This window comes from Poeciliopsis prolifica, unplaced genomic scaffold (assembly GCF_027474105.1).
Source record: "Poeciliopsis prolifica strain line A6 unplaced genomic scaffold, Auburn_PproV2 SCAFFOLD086, whole genome shotgun sequence".
NCBI lineage: Eukaryota > Metazoa > Chordata > Actinopteri > Cyprinodontiformes > Poeciliidae > Poeciliopsis > Poeciliopsis prolifica.
Window position 1 is genome coordinate 1,314,316 of NW_026562461.1, and position 19,504 is coordinate 1,333,819.

At 41.4% G+C, this 19,504-nt stretch overlaps 1 protein-coding gene across 1 annotated transcript in view; it reads left to right on the forward strand.

Moving 5' to 3' along the window:
- The window catches only part of vps35 (VPS35 retromer complex component), a 39,105-nt gene extending 21,339 nt beyond the window's left edge, over nucleotides 1–17,766 (forward strand). The window contains exons 6-17 of the mRNA XM_055022447.1: nucleotides 5,916–6,135; nucleotides 8,279–8,362; nucleotides 8,959–9,068; nucleotides 10,044–10,140; nucleotides 10,272–10,420; nucleotides 10,517–10,724; nucleotides 11,600–11,755; nucleotides 12,003–12,125; nucleotides 12,207–12,386; nucleotides 12,500–12,739; nucleotides 15,484–15,627; nucleotides 16,995–17,766. Of these exons, the coding sequence (XP_054878422.1) occupies nucleotides 5,916–6,135; nucleotides 8,279–8,362; nucleotides 8,959–9,068; nucleotides 10,044–10,140; nucleotides 10,272–10,420; nucleotides 10,517–10,724; nucleotides 11,600–11,755; nucleotides 12,003–12,125; nucleotides 12,207–12,386; nucleotides 12,500–12,739; nucleotides 15,484–15,627; nucleotides 16,995–17,174 (1,891 nt within the window). The 3' untranslated portion in view covers nucleotides 17,175–17,766. The remainder of the gene's footprint in view (nucleotides 1–5,915; nucleotides 6,136–8,278; nucleotides 8,363–8,958; nucleotides 9,069–10,043; nucleotides 10,141–10,271; nucleotides 10,421–10,516; nucleotides 10,725–11,599; nucleotides 11,756–12,002; nucleotides 12,126–12,206; nucleotides 12,387–12,499; nucleotides 12,740–15,483; nucleotides 15,628–16,994) is intronic.
- Nucleotides 17,767–19,504: the final 1,738 nt, after the last annotated feature.

Consider the following 19,504-nt stretch of genomic DNA (forward strand, 5'->3'; position numbering starts at 1 on the left):
TAGGACTAACAGATAGTGCGTGTAACTCGCCTACTCTCTTAGCAGTAGTTAAAGCTAAGAGCAGTGCAGTTTTCAATGTAAGAAATTTCATACCAATACCCTCCAAAGGCTCAAAGGATGATGGCAAAGGGCCTCCAGTACCAGAGTGAGGTCCCATAATGGCATGAAACGCCTAGAGGTGGGCAGCTTTCGTCGTGCCCCCTTCATGAAACGGCACACCAAGGGGTGCTGCCCAACAGGTTTATCACCAAATCCCACATGACAAGCTGAGATTGCAGCTAAATAAACCTTAATAGTTGAAAAGGCCTTGCCCTTTTCCAACAAGCTCTGTAGAAAACAGAGAACCTCCACCACCGAACACTGAAAAGGAATAGCCTGTTTCTTCACACACCACTCCTCAAAAATTCGCCATTTACCACTGTAAAGTGAGCGAGTTGACGGAGCCCTTGAATTCTGGATGGTGTCGATGACCTCTGGAGGGAGACCTGTTGCATTTAGGTTCCACCTTTCACAGGCCAGGCCCAGAGAGCCAGACGATCTGGATGTGGATGATAAATCTCTCCCTGAGCTTGAGACAGAAGGTCCCTGCGAATGGGGAGGGGCCATGGTTGTGCTGACAGAACTTGAATTATTTCTGCCACCCAGGGCTTCGATGGCCACCATGGGGCCACCAGAATTAAGGACAGGCCCTGTTCCCTCACTCTGACTAGAGTTGGGGATATCAGACTCAGAGGCGGGAACGCATAGAGCAACACATCCGGCCACGAGTGAGCCAGCGCGTCCACGCCCAGTGGTGCGTCTCGGTCCGTCAGGGAGAAAAACTGTGGGCAATGAGCGTTTTCCCCTGAGGCGAAGAGATCTACGGCAGCCCGTCCGTATCTCTGCCAGATCTGCTCCACCACTTGAGGTTGCAGTTTCCACTCTCCGTAAAGGGGGTTGCCTCTGGATAACAGATCGGCCCCTCTGTTCAGAATTCCTGGTACGTGTGTTGCACGAACAGATAGAAATTTGGTGCTGCTCCACAGAATTATTTCCCTGGCCAGTCTGTGTAGCTGAATGGATCGGGTCCCGCCCTGACGGTTGATGTACGCCACCACTGTGGAGTTGTCCGTCTTTACCAAGACGTGGCGACCAACCATCAAAGGCATGAAGTGCTTCAAAGCGAGGAATACGGCATGTAGTTCCAACATGTTGATGTGGAGCCGTGCCATTTTTACCGACCATACACCGTTCACAGCTCTGCCCATCATAGTTGCACCCCAGCCCGTCATAGACACATCCGTCGTCAGGGTAGCCCTGGATGATACTGCACCCAGGGGCACGCCCACCGCGAAGACCGCTGGGTCTCCCCATGGTCGGAGAGCCGCCACACATGCGGGTGTTATTCTCACCCTGCGGAACAGATGACGGCGGGGACATAGACGTAGTGAAGCGACCCACCGCTGAAAATCCCTCATCCGTAGCAGTCCCAGATGGACAACGGAAATTACTGACGCCATGAGGCCGAGGAGCCGAAGGCAAACTCTGAATGGAACGACTTTCCCCAGCTGGAAATGGGCCATGCACTGAGCAAATGACAGGGTTCTCCCCTCCGATAACGTAACGCGATAGGAGAGGGAGTTTAATTTGAGACCCAAAATCTCCGTGCATTGCACGGGAATTAAACGACTCTTCGTCTGGTTTATTCTGAACCCCAGATTGATGAGGTGGGTTAAAACCACCCGAGAGTCGCTGATTGCCTGATCTCTCGATCGAGAGCAAATTAGGTAATCGTCTATGTACGAAAAAATTCTGATGCCGCTGGACCTCAGTGGAGACAGCGCCGCCTCCACACACCTGCTGAACACCCTCGGGGCTAATGACAGCCCGAACGGGACAGTTTGATACTCGTAGGCTGTGCCCTGATAAGCAAACCTGAGAAACTTTCTGTGTGGGGGGTAAACGGATATGTGAAAATATGCATCGGAGAGGTCTATGGTCACAAACCAATCCTCCGGCAGCGACATAGTGTGTGTTAACACACGCACACGTAAGTGTTTGACACACGCACCGTCTTTCTTTGGAATGAGAAAATAGCGCGAGTAGAAGCCTTGATGAACCTCCTCTGCCGGCACCACTCTGATTGCTTGTTTGGCTAACAGGGATGCAATCTCGTCCTTCAGGACGTGTGCTGAATCTCCGTTGGCCACTGAAGCGAGCACTCCGTTGAATTTTGGAGGTCTCACAGCGAACTGCAGTCTGTACCCCCTGGAAATGGTCGTCAAAACCCATGGGGAGGCTTCGCATGCGCGCCACTCCCCTGCCTGAGCAGAGAGGCGGCCCACCATGTTGGATGACGTCATCCCCTCTGCAATGCTCGGCTCTGCTCTCATGCAGAGAGCGCCAGCACCCTCTGTTGGGTACAGAGGGGGATGACATGGATTTATTTTTGCAATTTTCTTCTTTTTTTGTGGGGGGCTTTCTGCCTTTGGCAACATGCCTGGTTGCAGAAAAGCTTCTTTTATTTCCCTTGATTCCCCCAGAACTGAAAAATGTGTGAGGGGGCACTGGAGAGTGCTTGGTGACACTGACAGAGTGCTGTGAAGTGTTACAGGACAGTTTCGAAGTGCTGGAAAACACTGTGCTGTCTGTCTCAAAATTTCCTCTCTCTGAACACGAGGGGGAGAATTTAACAGGACTCCTGGTGAACTGGGAACCACAGGAGAATTTGAACACTGGACAGAAAGGCCTGCTCTGCTGTCTGAAAACCCTCTCTTCCGACGAAGAAGACATGGAAAAAAGACCGGGGCTAGGTGGCCCGCTTCTTTTTCCCCTCCCCGGGGTAAGATGGACGATTTTTTGCAGCGGCCGCTGCAAAAGACTGCTTACCCCATGGCTTTGGGTTGTCAGATTTATTTTGCTGGGGAGGTTGTGTGGCAGGCCTTCTTGGAGCCTTAGATCCACCCTGCCGTCCTCTCACTGCAGCAGCTGCAAAGCCAGGCCTTGGTCCTGGTGGGGGGGTTTGACTAAGTTTACGAGGCAAACAGAGGTTGAAAGCCTCTCCCTCCTGTTTTCTGAGAGTACTTATTTCCCTCATTTTCTCCAGGGAGGGACCAAATAGACCTTTTGAAGGGTCATAGGTCGAATCCATAATTTCAGCCTTTTGGGCGTCACTTAGGCCTGACAGGTTTAGCCATAAGGCCCTCTCCCCTGAGACTGCCAGTCCCATGACACGACCACAACCTTGAACGGCACCTCTGGAGGAGCGTAGGATAAGATCATTCACCACACATATCTCATCCCAAAGGGTGGGGTTTGGTGTCCCTGAGTCCAGCTGACGACCCATCTCCTCCAAGATTTCACCCTGATAGGCTGACAACAATGTAACTGCATTGAGTGAGCACACTGATTGCCCCGCGTATTTGTACATTCGCTGGTAAATAGATGCAGTTAGGCGATCTATTTTACCTGGAAGCGAGATGCTGGAAGATGCTGACACAGATCTGCGGTTAGGGTGAAGATGGTAAGCCACTGAAGGCTCCACTGTTGGGGGTTCGGCCAGCCCCAACTCACCCATGCCCTGTATCTCCAGCTTAGAGAAGCCCTTAGTGGGGAGCTTGCTCTTAAATGGACTAGACCAGAAGCGGCTCATTTCCCTCATGCAAGCCGGAACAGCTGGCAAAAGCTGTTTCGCAGATGGCAAGACTGGTGCCAGTCTTTTCCCATCATACAGGTCGCGTTCTGTACCGCCTGCATCCTGGGCTGCTGGCCAAGGGATGTTCAGCTTCAAAGCAGCCCGTCTGCACACATCATACAGGTCACTGTCCCCAGGGGAGGCAATTTCCGCTCCGCTGGGCGGCCTGGACAGTTGAGCCGGGAAGACGTCATCTTCCTCTTCCTCCATGTCTTCCAGATCAAGGAGGTCAGAGTTTGCGTCACCCTCAGTATCCTCCAAGCCCGTTTCGAGATCCCCGCTCCCCATGAGACCCTCAAACAGAGGGGGCATGGGCGAGGACTCTTCCTCCATCATGTCCGCCCAGCTCTTTTTTGAGGCTCGCGGTTGATGGTCTTCACCTGCTGCAACAGCTGAAGGTGATGAGAGGCACGGGTCCTGGCTGTTAGCAACAGCTACCCTAAGCCGTCTTGCCAGGATTTTTTCTGGCATCGACGAACAGTGCTGGCACCCGTGAGGGTCAGCCAACGACGCCTGAGCGTGTTTAGCGCCCATACAAGCGATGCACATAGGGTGTGGGTCCCTGCCCGAAATGACGGCCCCGCATGACGCTGGGCACGGGCGGGATACAGCCTCTTTAACCATAGGTTCCGACCCTTTGGTGGGGGCGGGAGCCGTAGCCATGCTGAAAGCTTATTATAGCTCGTCCTAACACGTTAGCTATAAGGCTTTAGATAAAGTCCGCTCGCCGCGACACGTTAGCTGAACTTTACCAATACTAGCGATGTACCGCTATGCAGCAACCAAGCTCGCCTTTACGCGTTAGCTTAGCCAACACAAACGTTAGTTCCTCTATTAATTAAAACAGAGCAGCTATTAAAGCAGCCCGCCTTTACGCGATAGCTGCTTCAAACGCCTGTATAACTTAAAAATGCTTCTTATTGAAGCACCTACCCAGCACCGTCCAGGACTGTCCTGGTACTGCATTCAGCGGCGTCTTCCTTACGGAACGCCCACGAACCGTTAAGCAGAGCCAAGCTAGCCTGAATGTGCTGAGGGAGCTTTGCTGTAGTTCTTCACACGGGAAGAAAGCGAGAATGAGTTGAGAGGGATAGGTTGGCCGTGATATTGGATGGTGGGTGGAGCCACAGTCACAGCTCAACCTGTCTGTCATGGACAGACGTGATGTCATTGGAGCTTCCGTAGTTGGGTCACGCTGAGGCGATTCCCATAGTGAAACACCGAGCGAAGTTAGAAAAAGAACCTGAACACTGGGGCATTGGGGGGTCTGAAATCCCATTTATAGAACACAGAAATTGTTAAAGATTTTTTTTACTGGTGTAACCATTAAACAATCTATCCTTCAGTTCAACGATATAAGTGGAGACACATTGTTGATGTCACTATTATACAATAATTTGTAATGAAGTATTGTGAAAGCTCAATGTAATATTCACAGGTGGCAGAATGTTGTTGTTGGCAGCAGTTGAAAGTAACTAAGAAAGTTACTTTTAATGTAACTTTGCTACTTTCCAAATCAAATAATCAGTAATTTAAGTTACTTTTTCAAGAAGTAATCAGTAATCCCATCGAAGTAAATTTTTGAAAGTAACTATGCCATCACTGATTACAACTCAAGTAAATAAAGTAAGAAATCTTGTGTTTATTAAAGGGAGAATTCTGTAAATTAGACCTTTTTTTAAAGCTTTATATCATGTTATGATTAGTCCCTCATCAAAAACACGCCTGGAGCGTTGCTTTGATTCTTTCATGTGTGTTTGGAGAATCCTTAAATCTCCCTTTGTGCCTAAATGCTTGCTCAGGCAAGTATTTAGGCACAAATCGACTGAGCCCCTTCTTGGAGTTGCAGGCTTCAGCTGAGCTTCTGCCCGCAGAGAACCTCTGCCTTGTGGGTACGGCATCTCCACACAGCTCCTCCAGACTTGTGGCAGCGCCAATTAGCAAAGACGTGGTGGAACTACTCAGTACAGTGCATGTAGGAACATTGTAAACATTCCTATGTTCACTGCTGTGATGACGTGCAGAAGGTGGAGTGTTGAAAAGAGTAGGAGAAGCTTAAAGAGACGGACTTAGTTTCAAGGCGTCAAATTGCAAAGTCAAATTTGTTCTGGGTTCTATTTGACATATTTTGACATCTCACTTTTGGAATATTTACCATCACCATTTTTGAGCTCTCACTCAAATTTTTAGTGCTGTAAAAGAGGCATAAAGGTGTTGAGTCATCTTTGTTTTTGTTTCTCAGGGGCTCAGAGGAGATGACTGGAGATATTAATGACTCCATAGACTTTGTCCTTCTGAACTTTGCTGAAATGAACAAACTGTGGGTTCGAATGCAGCATCAAGGTCACAGCAGAGACCGAGAGAAGAGAGAAAAAGAACGACAGGAACTTAGGATTCTGGTGGGCACCAATCTAGTTCGCCTCAGTCAACTAGAGGGTGTGAATGTGGACAAGTACAAGCAGGTCAGTGTGTCTCTTTCTCACAGAATATCCAAGCTTTATCGTTTAAAGCTCTAGAGTTCAGGACGAGAACATTAAATTTCTGTTGTTAAGCAGATCTGTTTTCTGTCATTTTAATTTTAATATGAATAATTTTCCAAAATATGAGTATTCTGCTACCAGTATTGTGGCAGCAAAATACTGAAACAGATAAACATGATATAAAGCAGCAGCTTCAAATTGAAGTTGAGAAACAAGTAACCTTGAGAAATTCCAGATAGCAATACCAGTTACCAGAGTTGATGCGCGTGGCCATACGCGGACCAGAAAAACTCATCCCACAAACTTGAACAACCAAAACAGTTTCTGTAGCGCTTATTAAAAACTCAACAAACATGAAATGGAAGAGCTACTAAAGCAACATTAGCAGCATTGAATTAAATCGTTTGTTGTGCATCTCTGTGTAGTGGATTTAGTGCATCATGCAGAACAGCCCTGCATGAGCAGAATTTTATTTAGGTGCTAAAATTATCAGCACCTCTTAACAGCTTGGGAGACAGGGAAGTAGTTTATTTGGCCAACCTAAAAACAATCGGTTTGCTAATTTGTATTTGTGAACAGTGTTCAAAGTCTTACTATAGCAGCATATTATTGCTATGGTAACTAACTATTAGTGATGGGTAGATGAGGGGTCATGAAGCGTTTCAACCCATAGCAAAACTGTATTGATACTGTTCAGGTCAGAGGTCATCACTACTCCCAGGTTTCAGGCATGAGCGCTAGTTTTTAGTTGTAATAACTGAAGCTGTGCATTGGCTTTAGATCGTTCCTGTTTCGGTCCAAAGATAAGAACTTCAGTTTTGTCACCTGGTGACATCGTAATGTAGAGCTGTGTGTCATCCGCATAGTTGTGGTAGCTAAAATTATTTTCTGTTATAACCTGAGCAAGTGGGAGAATATAAATATTGAATAAGAGGGGTCCAAGGATTGAACCTTGGCATACCCCACATGTGACCTTTGACCTCTTTGATGAGAAGTTTCCAATTGAAACAAAGAACAGGTGAAGTGTTTCCCACTGAGGATTTGTAAGATAGCTGAACAAATGCACAGATCAGATTAGATGAGCTTTTCCTGCCTATCACAACACACTGTGATTTAAATAACTGCTAAATACCTCTCTCTGAAGCACAATCTAAATAACATGATAAATGAACTGAAATTAAATAGTTAATTTCTGATCATTTTGGCCACTAGAGGGGCTTTACCGAAGAACCACATTCACCCATTTTCACTCTGAAACATGACACACATTTTTGATACCATTATCACCTACCATATTGGTAGGCACCTTGATTTTAAAGAAGTAAAATTATGGAAGTAAAGAAGTAAAAGTATTTTTCAGGAATGAGCCATTTTACAGCATAGTATAAACAGTATACTTGTTAGTTACCTAAAGCTAATAGATCACTGTTTGCTTCAATCGTTTTAAAATATCAAACCTAATGTAAAAGAAATTTAACATAGTAATTGAAAGCTACAATATGCTTGGTCAATTCAGAAATATGGTATTTTCGATAAGTTGACAATATTCAGATATCCGAGCTTGTCTTCTTCCCTGGACACAGAATTACAATTGCAGTTGTCAGATATCCCAGCTTTTATCCAGCCCCGAACGCATCTTCTCGCTTGTAGATTTCTTGCAATGAGAAATTCTTAGAAGTCAAAAGTACAGGCAAGCTGATCCATGGCCTTGTGTTGACCGATTCGTCCGTAGCTGTGCACACGCTTTTGGCGATATCTATGCATAGTGTGCAGTTTGAAACACAGAAATTATAAAAATGTGACTGTTAAGGTACATATTTATGTTGTACACATTTGTGAATTATGTTGTATGCTTAAAAATTTTATTTTACACATGTGATCTTATTCTACTTTTTGAATCTTTCTGAGATTGATTTAGCTCCATACAATATAGTGCAACAGTTAATTACAAGAAACATGATGCATGCTTTACTGTATCTATTGTGCTGATTGCACATTATCCCTCTGAGGAACAAATTAAAGACTGTTCTTTTCTATCCTATGCTGTTCTGTAGTGGGATATTCATGTACCTTTTATGCCTACTGAGCTTTACAATAGAATTATTGTCTTTCCTATTGTCCACAGATTGTCCTTCCTGGAGTCCTGGAGCAAGTAGTGAACTGCAGAGACTCATTGGCTCAGGAATACCTAATGGAGTGCATTATTCAGGTATATGGTGCAGAATTTCTTTCTGAGATTCTGCTTTTACCACTAGTAAAGGTTGTAGAAACATCTTGTGTGATAGTAAGTATGGATAATATGGTGTCTGCAAACAGAAACCATATTTTGGGAACATTTATCTGAATTCTTAGCCCAAGGAAACTAGATTTATAGTGAATGCTAGGGCTATACAATTACATTTTGAGCTAATAGGTATTTTGCATGACATGCTACCTTTTACTGTTGTAAGCATGGTTGATTATGTCTGTATGTGGTAAAACAAATGAAGAACGGGGGCTTTCTGCTGAAAGGCGTTTGGCTATATTTTTTTCAGTGTGAATTGCAGCAAAACACTTCTCAAACATGCACACAGTGCATGCGTAAGTTAAAATATCTTTGTAGCACTCAATAAAAACTGGATTGTTTGAGTTGCTGATTCTGACTGAGAGGTCCACATTTAGGTTTATTGGAACAGTAGCTGTTGAAATAAATTCTCATGGTAAAGATGTCAAACATGAATCAAAGTTGTGTAACTGATTTTGTTAGCTCTGTTAAGTAGGAGTCTGCTCTTCCTCAATGCATTTCCAACTCTCTTGTTCTGTTAGGTTTTTCCCGATGAGTTCCACCTTCAAACCTTGAATCCTTTTCTGCGTTCCTGTGCTGAGTTGCATCAACATGTCAACGTTAAGAACATCATCATTGCACTTATTGACAGGTACACTTTCACTTAACTCAAAGTGGGAAAGCCAAAGGTTTTGCACTTTCTTCATCATAGATGAAAACATTTTGTAATTTCTGTATTGCTAAGCCTTCCACAGTAACAAATGATCTTTTAATGGCTGTATACTGAAATCATGACAACTGTACATAGTTAGCTTGCAAGTAATTGTAGACATCTAAGCATACATTCTCTTCATGTTTTCTGTGTTTTTCGTGCTCTTATGAATATTGGAGTGGACTTATGCAGGTGCAGGCCATAAAATTAGAATAACATGAGAAAGTTCTGGAAACCACAGTGTGGAGTGGTGACTGGTTCCAAAGATGCTGCAATAAAAGATCCATCCTGACTGCGGCAGTCTCCTCCTTCTCCTTCTCATTTCCCACAGTACATGACTTTAAATCAGTATTAATTTCACCTGCAGATACAAAACCCAGATGGTGGAATTGAACTAATTGTTGCCATGTTTTGTGCAGAAATGCCCTCAAAGTTCTGACCAATCACACATCATTTTGTGGACTGATCTCTGTCAAAATAGTGTGACTTGGTATCGAGAAGTGGAGGTGGATTCCTCACTTTGAACAAAATGGTGCAATTTTTTTTTTTACGCATTTGTCACTAAGCTCCTACGTACTTTATTCAAAGTAACTAAAACAAACAAGTGGCATCTTGAAATTGACGTTAATATATTCACAAACTGAATGATTGACCGGTTCTGGAAACATTACTCTCATTATTGTAAATGTTGAATTCTAACAGCAAATGTCCAGATGTTCTCAAACATTTGTTTCACTGGTGTTTGTTTGTTTGTTTGTTTTTAAATAAGAGCTGAAATGAAGTAGCTTAAGCTTTGAATAAAGTATGTAGGAGCTTTTACTTCAATTGCTAAACATATTTTTACAGAGTCACACACAGAACAATCTAAAATAGATTTTGCATGCTGTATATAACATGTGCCGCTTCTTCTTTCAGACTTGCTCTTTTCGCTCATAGAGAAGATGGTCCAGGCATTCCACCTGAAATCAAATTGTTTGACATTTTCTCTCAACAAGTGGCCACTGTTATTCAAGTAAGATGCCTAAATTCATACACATGCAACTGCAAAAACATATGCATCTTGTGCATGACTAGAGAAAACAAGCTGAGTTTTAACAGTATGGTGTACACATTTAACATACTGCAGAATTATGTCTTTTTCAGTCACGCCAGGACATGCCATCAGAGGACATAGTGTCTTTACAAGTGTCTCTCATCAATTTGGCTATGAAGTGCTACCCTGACCGTGTTGACTATGTTGACAAAGTTCTGGAAAGCACAGTAGAAATATTTAACAAACTCAACTTGGAACAGTAAGTTTGGCAAATTCAGAAAAGCATAAGTCTGAACTGATGTGTGTGGAGTGCCAGTTTTCAGTTTGCTTATTTAGACCCTCTTTTATTCTGTAGCATAGCAACCAGTAGTGCTGTGTCCAAAGAACTTACCCGTCTTTTGAAGATCCCAGTGGATACCTACAACAATGTGCTGATGGTGCTGCAACTCAAGCACTTCCCACCTCTCTTTGAATACTTTGACTTTGAGTCCCGCAAGACGATGAGTTGTTACGTACTGAGCAACACGCTGGAGTCCAACACCATTATTGTTTCACAGGAACAGGTTTGTACAAATACTTAAGTTTCTGCAGTCTTGTCTTTTTCCTAAACTCAGAATAAAAGCTTTCTTGTAGCAATATTTCATCCATGTGTGATAAACATAAATTTTATGCATACATCTCTAATTCTTCTTATAGGAAGCTAATCAGAATCAAGATCAACTTTATTGACCATGTTTGTTCACAGAAAGGATGACACTGATTTATCTTCCACTTTGCTCTTCTCAGTGTACAGACATTTTAAGCAGAAACATTTTTTTTTCTGGGAAGAAAAAAATAAGAAGAGCAGGTAAAAAAAGAAAAGAGCTATAAAATCCTCTCGTTGCTCATAAAAAATGACTGTGCCTAGCAGATCTGTTCATCAGAGTGAAACTTTGGGGAACATGTTGACTTTCTTCCAATTGTTTTTCTCAAATAGAACTGTGTAGTACAGATAGAAAGGTAAAAGTCTGAACAGTCTGTGTCCTGTATGTGTGGGGATTGCAGAGATTTAACAAAGATATGTGAGGATTATCTCAGGTTCCAAGAAAAGGTGTATCCCAAGACTCTGAAGAGCAGCACAATAGACTGACTGACTGTGTTGCAAAGTAAACAAATAGGGAACGGGCTTGGGGGGGTCTTCCATGCCAGTCAGTTGTCATTTGCACAGTCTTAAACGAATTTAGCTCCAGGTGGACCAGCCAATCAACCTTGACTTCCATGCGCGGACTTGTTTACAGGATCAGACAAGGGTGTTATTGGTGTCTTATGTTAAGTTTAGTTTCACAGATTTTCACAGCTGGGTCTACCATGGTAGATATTTCTAAACAGAGAAGAACTCTGAAGAGAGAACACATCTCTGAGGGACTCCAGTGCTGATACCAATTCCATGAATATGTAGGTGGACTCGATCTTAAGCTTGGTTTCGACACTGATACAAGACCAGCCAGACCAGCCAGCTGATGATCCTGACCCCGAAGATTTTGCAGAGGAGCAGAGTCTTGTTGGCCGCTTCATTCATCTTTTCCATTCTGAAGATCCTGACCAGCAGTATCTTGTAAGTTCTTCCCTTAAAGTTTATTGTAGGGGAGTGGTAAATTCTAATAGTATGTCGTACTGTAGTGAGCTGCCAGTTATGGAAGTATTTTCCTACCAGAGGTCTGTTGGCAAATGCTGTTTTAAGAGCAAATAGTATTGTACTTTACAAAGGGTTTTAGTGTGTTAGAGGGAGGTGTGTGGTGTTCACTGACAATGAAGATAACAGTGATGCATTTTCTAGCTGTAATGTTATTTTTGGGTTTTAGATTCTTAATACTGCCCGGAAACATTTTGGTGCTGGAGGAAACCAGAGGATCCGCTACACCTTGCCTCCTCTGGTATTTGCTGCCTATCAGCTGGCATTTCGATATAAAGCCAACTCATCAGTGGTCAGCAGACTTTTATTTTCCACCATCCCACCTGCTACATTTTTGGTTGGTATTGAAGTACTGAAATGTTTCCATTTTTAGGATGACAAGTGGGAAAAGAAGTGCCAGAAGATCTTTTCCTTTGCCCACCAGACTATCAGTGCACTTATCAAGGCTGAGCTTTCTGAGTTGCCTCTGCGACTGTTCCTGCAGGGAGCACTGGCTGCTGGTGAAATTGGCTTTGAGAATCATGAAACAGTGGCATATGAGTTCATGTCACAGGTAGAGTAAATGTTTGAGTCTTGTACTAAAACAATGAGCTGGGTCAGACAGAAAATGTGAGATTGACATGAGTCGGGATGTTGTACTTTCTCCTTATGTTTCCATCTCTATAGGCCTTTTCTTTGTATGAGGATGAGATTAGTGACTCCAAAGCCCAGCTGGCAGCCATCACTTTGATCATTGGCACCTTTGAACGAATGAGATGTTTCAGTGAGGAAAATCACGAGCCTCTGAGGACTCAGTGTGCCCTGGCTGCTTCCAAACTTTTAAAGAAGCCAGACCAGTGCCGAGCCGTCAGCATATGTGCCCATCTCTTTTGGTCAGGTCGCAGCACTGACAAAAATGGTGAAGAGGTGAGTGTCTCATTTTATGCCTGCTAATTCTGTAGAAAATATGATAACATGCAAATCTATGCTAAAATGGTTTTCGGGTAGAAACATTTTAAATCAGTGGCTCTCAAACTCCCTGAAGCAGAGACATCTAAAAGTTGCAGGACTTTGATTTTTCCTGCTTCAAACAACCACAAACATGATTTGAGTTGAGGTTTTGTTTTTCTTTTTTGATGCAAACAAATATGAGAAATGAACAGTTGTTGACTAAGATAACACAGTGGTTTTCAAGCGTCTTACAAGAGGTTCCTACCGGCTTAGAAAATATCAACACCTTGAAGCTTTAAAAGAGGAATACATCAAACTCTGTTTCTTCTCCATCTGGGAAGCCTCAACTCACCTGTCAGAACGGGACAGAGAATGGCAGTCACATGTCAGTTCATATTGCAGTCAGAAAGCCGTTGCCTGGAGCCAGCGCAGCATCCTTCTGCGGATGGGGGCAGAGGAGCAGCAGGAGGCTGCACTGGCTTTAAAAGTAATCAGATGGGATCCATGCATAATAAGCTTGATTTATAATGTTCCAAAAGCACAACTGTGGTCGATGTAATAATTTGTGTAGCAATCCAAAATGAGCATATACTCCATCTCTCTGTTTTGCTGCTGATAAAGAAGTCTGGGATGATGCTCTATTTTTTGTTCTTTTAATTCTGTATAATACACCATCTCCATATTTACGTGAATATTGCTAACAAAGCATTCAGCTGTTAAGCATTTTCACTTCACTGCGACAAGTCTGTTGACTTTTATCAAATTGATGTTGACTTTAAAATAATATAAAATTGTGTAACCCCTATTCTCAATCTTAGCCCGGTCCCAGCTTGGTGTTAACACTGTTTCCACCAGATAGTTTAATGTACAACACCAAAAAACGTGTATACAGTCATAAAATTGATCTTTGTGCAGGCGTGGCCAGTGGACGTCCGCTTCAGGTCCACGTAGAGTTTGCGTAGAGTATTCACAGACCTCTGCGGACTGAAGTCCACCCAAATATGTGGGGGCCTTCAGGCTCTCTAAAAGTCCTCCTCACTGCTCCTAAAAGTTTGTCACTTCAGGAGCTGACGCTAGGCCGTAGTTGCTTTGTGAATAACTTTCATCTTACAAAGTTAAAATCCAAATTAAAATCTTAAAATTCCTGAAATTTTATGAATTTTGCTAAACTAACTAGCCCCCAGTGATGTCATTTTTGGAATTCTGGAATCATAAGAATCATAAGATTCCAGAATAAGATTCCGATTCTTCTAGAATCCAAAGATTTCTTAAGCTCAGTTCACACTACACGATTTTGCCCTCTAAGACAATCTTAGAACGTTCTGAGTTCTAAGATTGTCGCTTCCGACAATCGGAACCGATCATCCTGTAGTGTGTGGTGTGTTAGGACTGATCGGGTCCAGTCGGTGGAACGTCGGGGCCGCTGCAACGGTGAATGAAATGTGCTTAATTAGATCTCATAAAACCATAAGTGAAACTTTATCCTTATTTGGAGCAGCATGCTATAGGATCATTGTTTTTTTTTTTTTAAATGAAAGATAATTATAAAATTATTGCACAGAGCACATCTAGTTGAGAAGCGCATTCCAATCTTTGGATGAAATGGTGCATTTGATTTTATTCTGCAGTCATAATACAGGTTTAAACAATACAATAAGTTTCAATTAAAGGAGCTGGAATACGTGAAGCTTTTGCAGTCAGTTGGGGAGAAAAAAATAACTGCCATCTGATTTTCTAAAAACGAATATGCAGGAAATGCTTTCTTCTACTTTAAGCTGCTCTTAAAGTAGAAGTCTTGTATGGGTAGAAGTCTGCTTATGTTTCTGATGTTTCAGTCATTCCGTTATATGCATATATTCTACAACAACATAAACACAGCAAAAAATTATAAAATTATATGTAAACGGTAACGGTTAATGAAACGACAAAACCGAAAACATTAAAAACTGTATTTTTTTTATGATAAAAAGAAAGAAAAACCTCACCTCCATGTTGCAATACAACAAATATAATCCTTGCTCGCGATGTCTCCAGTTCTTAATCCAAAGCTTTGATTTTTGGTTCCGTCTTTTTTGGGTTAAACTAAAGTTTCCACTTGAACGTCGTTGTCCATGTTTGTTTGTTTACTCTAAGTTCAGCTGTGGTAGCGCAGAATTTTAATTTGAAGGGATTTCGTATCTGGAATTAGAATGTGTTAGAGTGAAACCTCACACTCTACGATCAAACCCGTTACATTTTAAATCGGCTACTGTGTGATCTCTCTCTCACGTTTTCAGAATCGGCCGACTTTTCTAAAATCGTGTCGTGTGAACTGGGCTTTAGTGTTAGGATTCTTTTAGAATATGAATCAAATGCATAAAAATTAATGATGTAGGGGTGCACCAACAAATTGTCCCAAACTTCCTTAATTTTGGGAGATTGTGATTGGCGAATACTTGCATGTGACGCCAATCTTATCCACCGATATTAACTACCTCAAGAAAGATTTAAAACCACAACTCTGAACAGCCTGAGTTTGTGAACATTCTCCTGTACAAAATTCATAAAATAAAGTATCTTGTTTGTCACTTACATGGTTGCCTCACTCTGTCAGTCCCATGAAAAAACTGTTCAAATATTCTGCTGTCATATGTAGTAAACATTTAAACCAATATACTAGGTAAAAATGCCTTTGGTCTCCATTCACTTGTGTTGATTATCTATTGTTTGTTTTTCTTTAGATACGTGATGGGAAACGGGTGATGGAATGTCTAAAGAAAGCCCTGAAGATTGCCAACCAGTGCATGGATTCATCATTGCAAGTCCAGCTTTTCATTGAAATCCTCAACAGATACATCTGCTTTTATGAGAGGGAAAATGATGCGGTAGGCTTCCTTCTATAAATTTCATCTCTTTTTTTATTTTTTTTTTTTTTTTTTTTTGGCTTTTATGAAATATTTCCTGTTGGCTCGGCTGGGAGGACATGACAGTTTGTTTACATTTTCTCCTACTATCATCTTGCACTGACCACAAATTTATTTCCTGAGTATCTGTCTCCTAATGCTATTGATTTTTCTTTCATTGTTTCCGTTGTCTTTAGTTTCGCAACAAAATTATTCTTCCAATAAATGCAATGGAATAATTGCATAATTGTAGCTGAATGAAAGTGGTGAACAAGATAGTTGTTTTTTTTTTCTGTGGAACAGTTAGACTAGGACTCTTAAGTTGTCCCTCAAATTTTAAAGATGAAATATCTTTAGATCTGTTGAAACAATAATTACTGAGATTATTCATTTTAAATGCTTTGTTGATTTAAAAAATATATATTATTCTTTAATGAAGCTACAAACATTTTGGATCTTGGTGAATATTTTTGATAAGGCTGTTAGAAGAGGAAGTTCTGGTCTCAGCGTCCTGACGGCCTTTAGTTTGTCACTGGCTGCCGAGATCGACTCAAAACCTTCCTGCGATCGACCGGTAGATCGATATTCACGTATTGATCACTCCTGGTTTACTTCTAATTTGAGCGAATCAACCTTTAAAGTTAATGTTTTAACTTTACAATAAAAAAATATCTGTTTTCTTACACACCATGGTGTTATAGGTGGAGTACCTTACTGCAGTTGCGTGCATGTGTGTGTGCATGCTTCTATAATACCTTGTATTACAAAATACAAAGTATTACAGAATAAGGAGCTCATAAGGACCTGTTGCTTCTTATGAGGACCCAGAAATCGCTGATCCAAAAACCCAGTTTTGACCCAAAAATGCTGCTTTTGGGGTTGGGATTACATTCAGGACCAAGGTGTGAATTGAGTTTTGGGTTAGGGTTAGGTATGATGTAATGGTTAGGGACATTCTCGGTTACTGGAGCGTGTCGGAGATATGCCTTCTTGAAAAAAATGGTTTTAGTTCCTTTTTTGGACTGCTGAATACACTCTAAAATCAAACTTTGTTGAGTTGCTGACTTCTTCTGAATACATGTTGGAAACAATTTGAACCCATTTCTTGATTGTTTCTGGATGTGGTCTGCTGTCATTCAGTTGTCACTGTTAGCTGAGCAGTTGCACAGAGCAGCTTGAGGAACTTCACACCATTAACAGTTGATATTTTGTTGCGACCAGCAGTCAGGTTTGGGTTTCAGTTTTCTGAACTCCAGCATGCTTCTACTGAACAGCTTAAATCATGTGAACCTGGAAACAATTCAAACCTCCTGTTCAATAAAATACTGTTGTTGTTCCTCTCCATCCAGGTGACTCTCCAGGTACTAAACCAGTTGATCCAAAAGATCAGGGAAGATCTTCCTAACCTGGAGGCAAGTGAAGAAACGGAGCAGATCAACAAACATTTCAACAACACACTGGAGCATCTCCGTCTGCAGAGAGAGTCTCCTGAGTCTGAGGGACCTGCATACGAGGGATTAGTCCTTTGAAACCAGTAAAGTTTGCCCTGTTACATTTCAGGGAGCCATGTAAATGTATCATGATCATATTGTGACATGCATCTGCACACCCACTCACTGAGAACCATCACATAGGCCAGAAATATACGGAAATGTAGAGGAGAACTAAATCACTCAGTCTTTCATGTTATTGTATTTTCCTTTGTTTTATTTACGCATTACTTTCTCAAATATATATTTTTGTGCAGCTGGTTAGATCAGTAAATAAGCATGTCAGTACTGCTAAAATTGTCATTCCTCCTAGCTGACAGCTGGGCACAGGCCGTATACGTTTAATGCCTGTTGCTGTGAGAAATAATTATCTACAGAATTTACCTGTGGTCTTCTAAACTGTACAATTTCACAGCTTTTTTGGTTATTCAGAATGTGTCTGTAGCACAAAATGTTCTTTCAAACTACAACACATCAAATGTTTTTGCTTCAAGGAAAAGGTTCCAATTTAAAAGTTTTCAATTAAAATGTAATCAAACATTTGAACAATGAGCTAATTAATAAGAAACGCTGCATGATTATTGTTTGTAATAAATAAACTAATTAAATGTAGGAAATGTCCTTGATCTTATGTTGCTCTGTGCTTGTGCTTTGTCTTTTTTAGCTAACCACAAGTAATGACCTGTTCTCGGTTGCCTGAAACTCAAGTCCTGGCAGTCAGTCAAATCTCTGTAACTTGAGCTATGAAGTTCATGAACTAAAACCAGTTCAATTTCTCCAAGAACTGTGATCTTCTGAACATGCTCATTTTTGTTGTTTATCTTTAGACAATTATTTTACCATTAGAATGTGTTTAAAAGACAAGCCCCCTTTCGCACCCCCCTTGCCCCGCCCCCTGCAGGTGCCTGAAGCCATTTATAAGCTGCCTGTCATGTACAGTAAAAAATGAAGTAAAACAGCAACTTAATGAAAGCCTGGTATAAAATTATGTTAATAAAACTTACTATAATCTTCAATGAAATAAAACACATGAAATTAAATTTACACAAGTAGGACGTATTTATGAGAAATCTGATGAGTAAGCAGTATGTGACGTGACATCGATGTGCGCATGCGCATCAACAAGGTAGGATGGACTTACAGGTAGCACTGATAAACAGAACAGCTGTAAGAACCCAATTTGGGCTTTCCGGTCCTCAGGATATTAAAAAAATACCAGGTGGAAATCTCAGCATTTTGAAAGACCAACATTTTGTAATAAACACTTTATTAGAAGTTTATTCTAAAAAAGAGAAATCCTGTGCATAAGTTGGACATTTACAGAATAGAGATCATTTCTGTCCATAAAGGCGCATTCATAAAGCGGGCGGCTCGACTGAAGGATGAATGCAGCTGGACCGGTACCGGTACGGGTTCATCTGCTAATCCAACCCTGTTTTCGTCTTTTAGTGAGAATGAATTTACCCCATAGAAGCATTTCATGCGCTTCACCCACAGACCAAAAACTGAGGAAAAGTACTATTTACATTAGAGTGAAGTTTTCACATCGTTTGTCTTTAATTTTCTTTATTTTGTGTGTGTAGCGGTGACAAACAAACGAGATTTAGAGATTGAGTTCGCAACATTTTAATATAATAATTGTCACAAAGTAACTCCACTAGCGGTATCGCGACACCGCTAGTGGAGTTACTAGTTACATTGATTTATTCTAGTATTAATAAACCCAGACTAGTATTAATAAACCCAAACTAGTATTAATGAACCCAGACTAGTATTAATGAACCCAGACTAGTATTAATAAACCCAGACTAGTATTAATAAACCCAAACTAGTATTAATAAACCCAGACTAGTATTAATAAACCCAAACTAGTATTAATAAACCCAGACTAGTATTAATAAACCCAAACTAGTATTAATGAACCCAGACTAGTATTAATAAACCCAAACTAGTATTAATAAACCCAGACTAGTATTAATAAACCCAAACTAGTATTAATAAACCCAGACTAGTATTAATAAACCCAAACTAGTATTAATAAACCCAGACTAGTATTAATAAACCCAAACTAGTATTAATAAACCCAGACTAGTATTAATAAACCCAAACTAGTATTAATGAACCCAGACTAGTATTAATAAACCCAAACTAGTATTAATAAACCCAGACTAGTATTAATAAACCCAAACTAGTATTAATAAACCCAAACTAGTATTAATAAACCCAGACTAGTATTAATAAACCCAGACTAGTATTAATAAACCCAAACTAGTATTAATAAACCCAAACTAGTATTAATGAACCCAGACTAGTATTAATGAACCCAGACTAGTATTAATAAACCCAAACTAGTATTAATAAACCCAAAC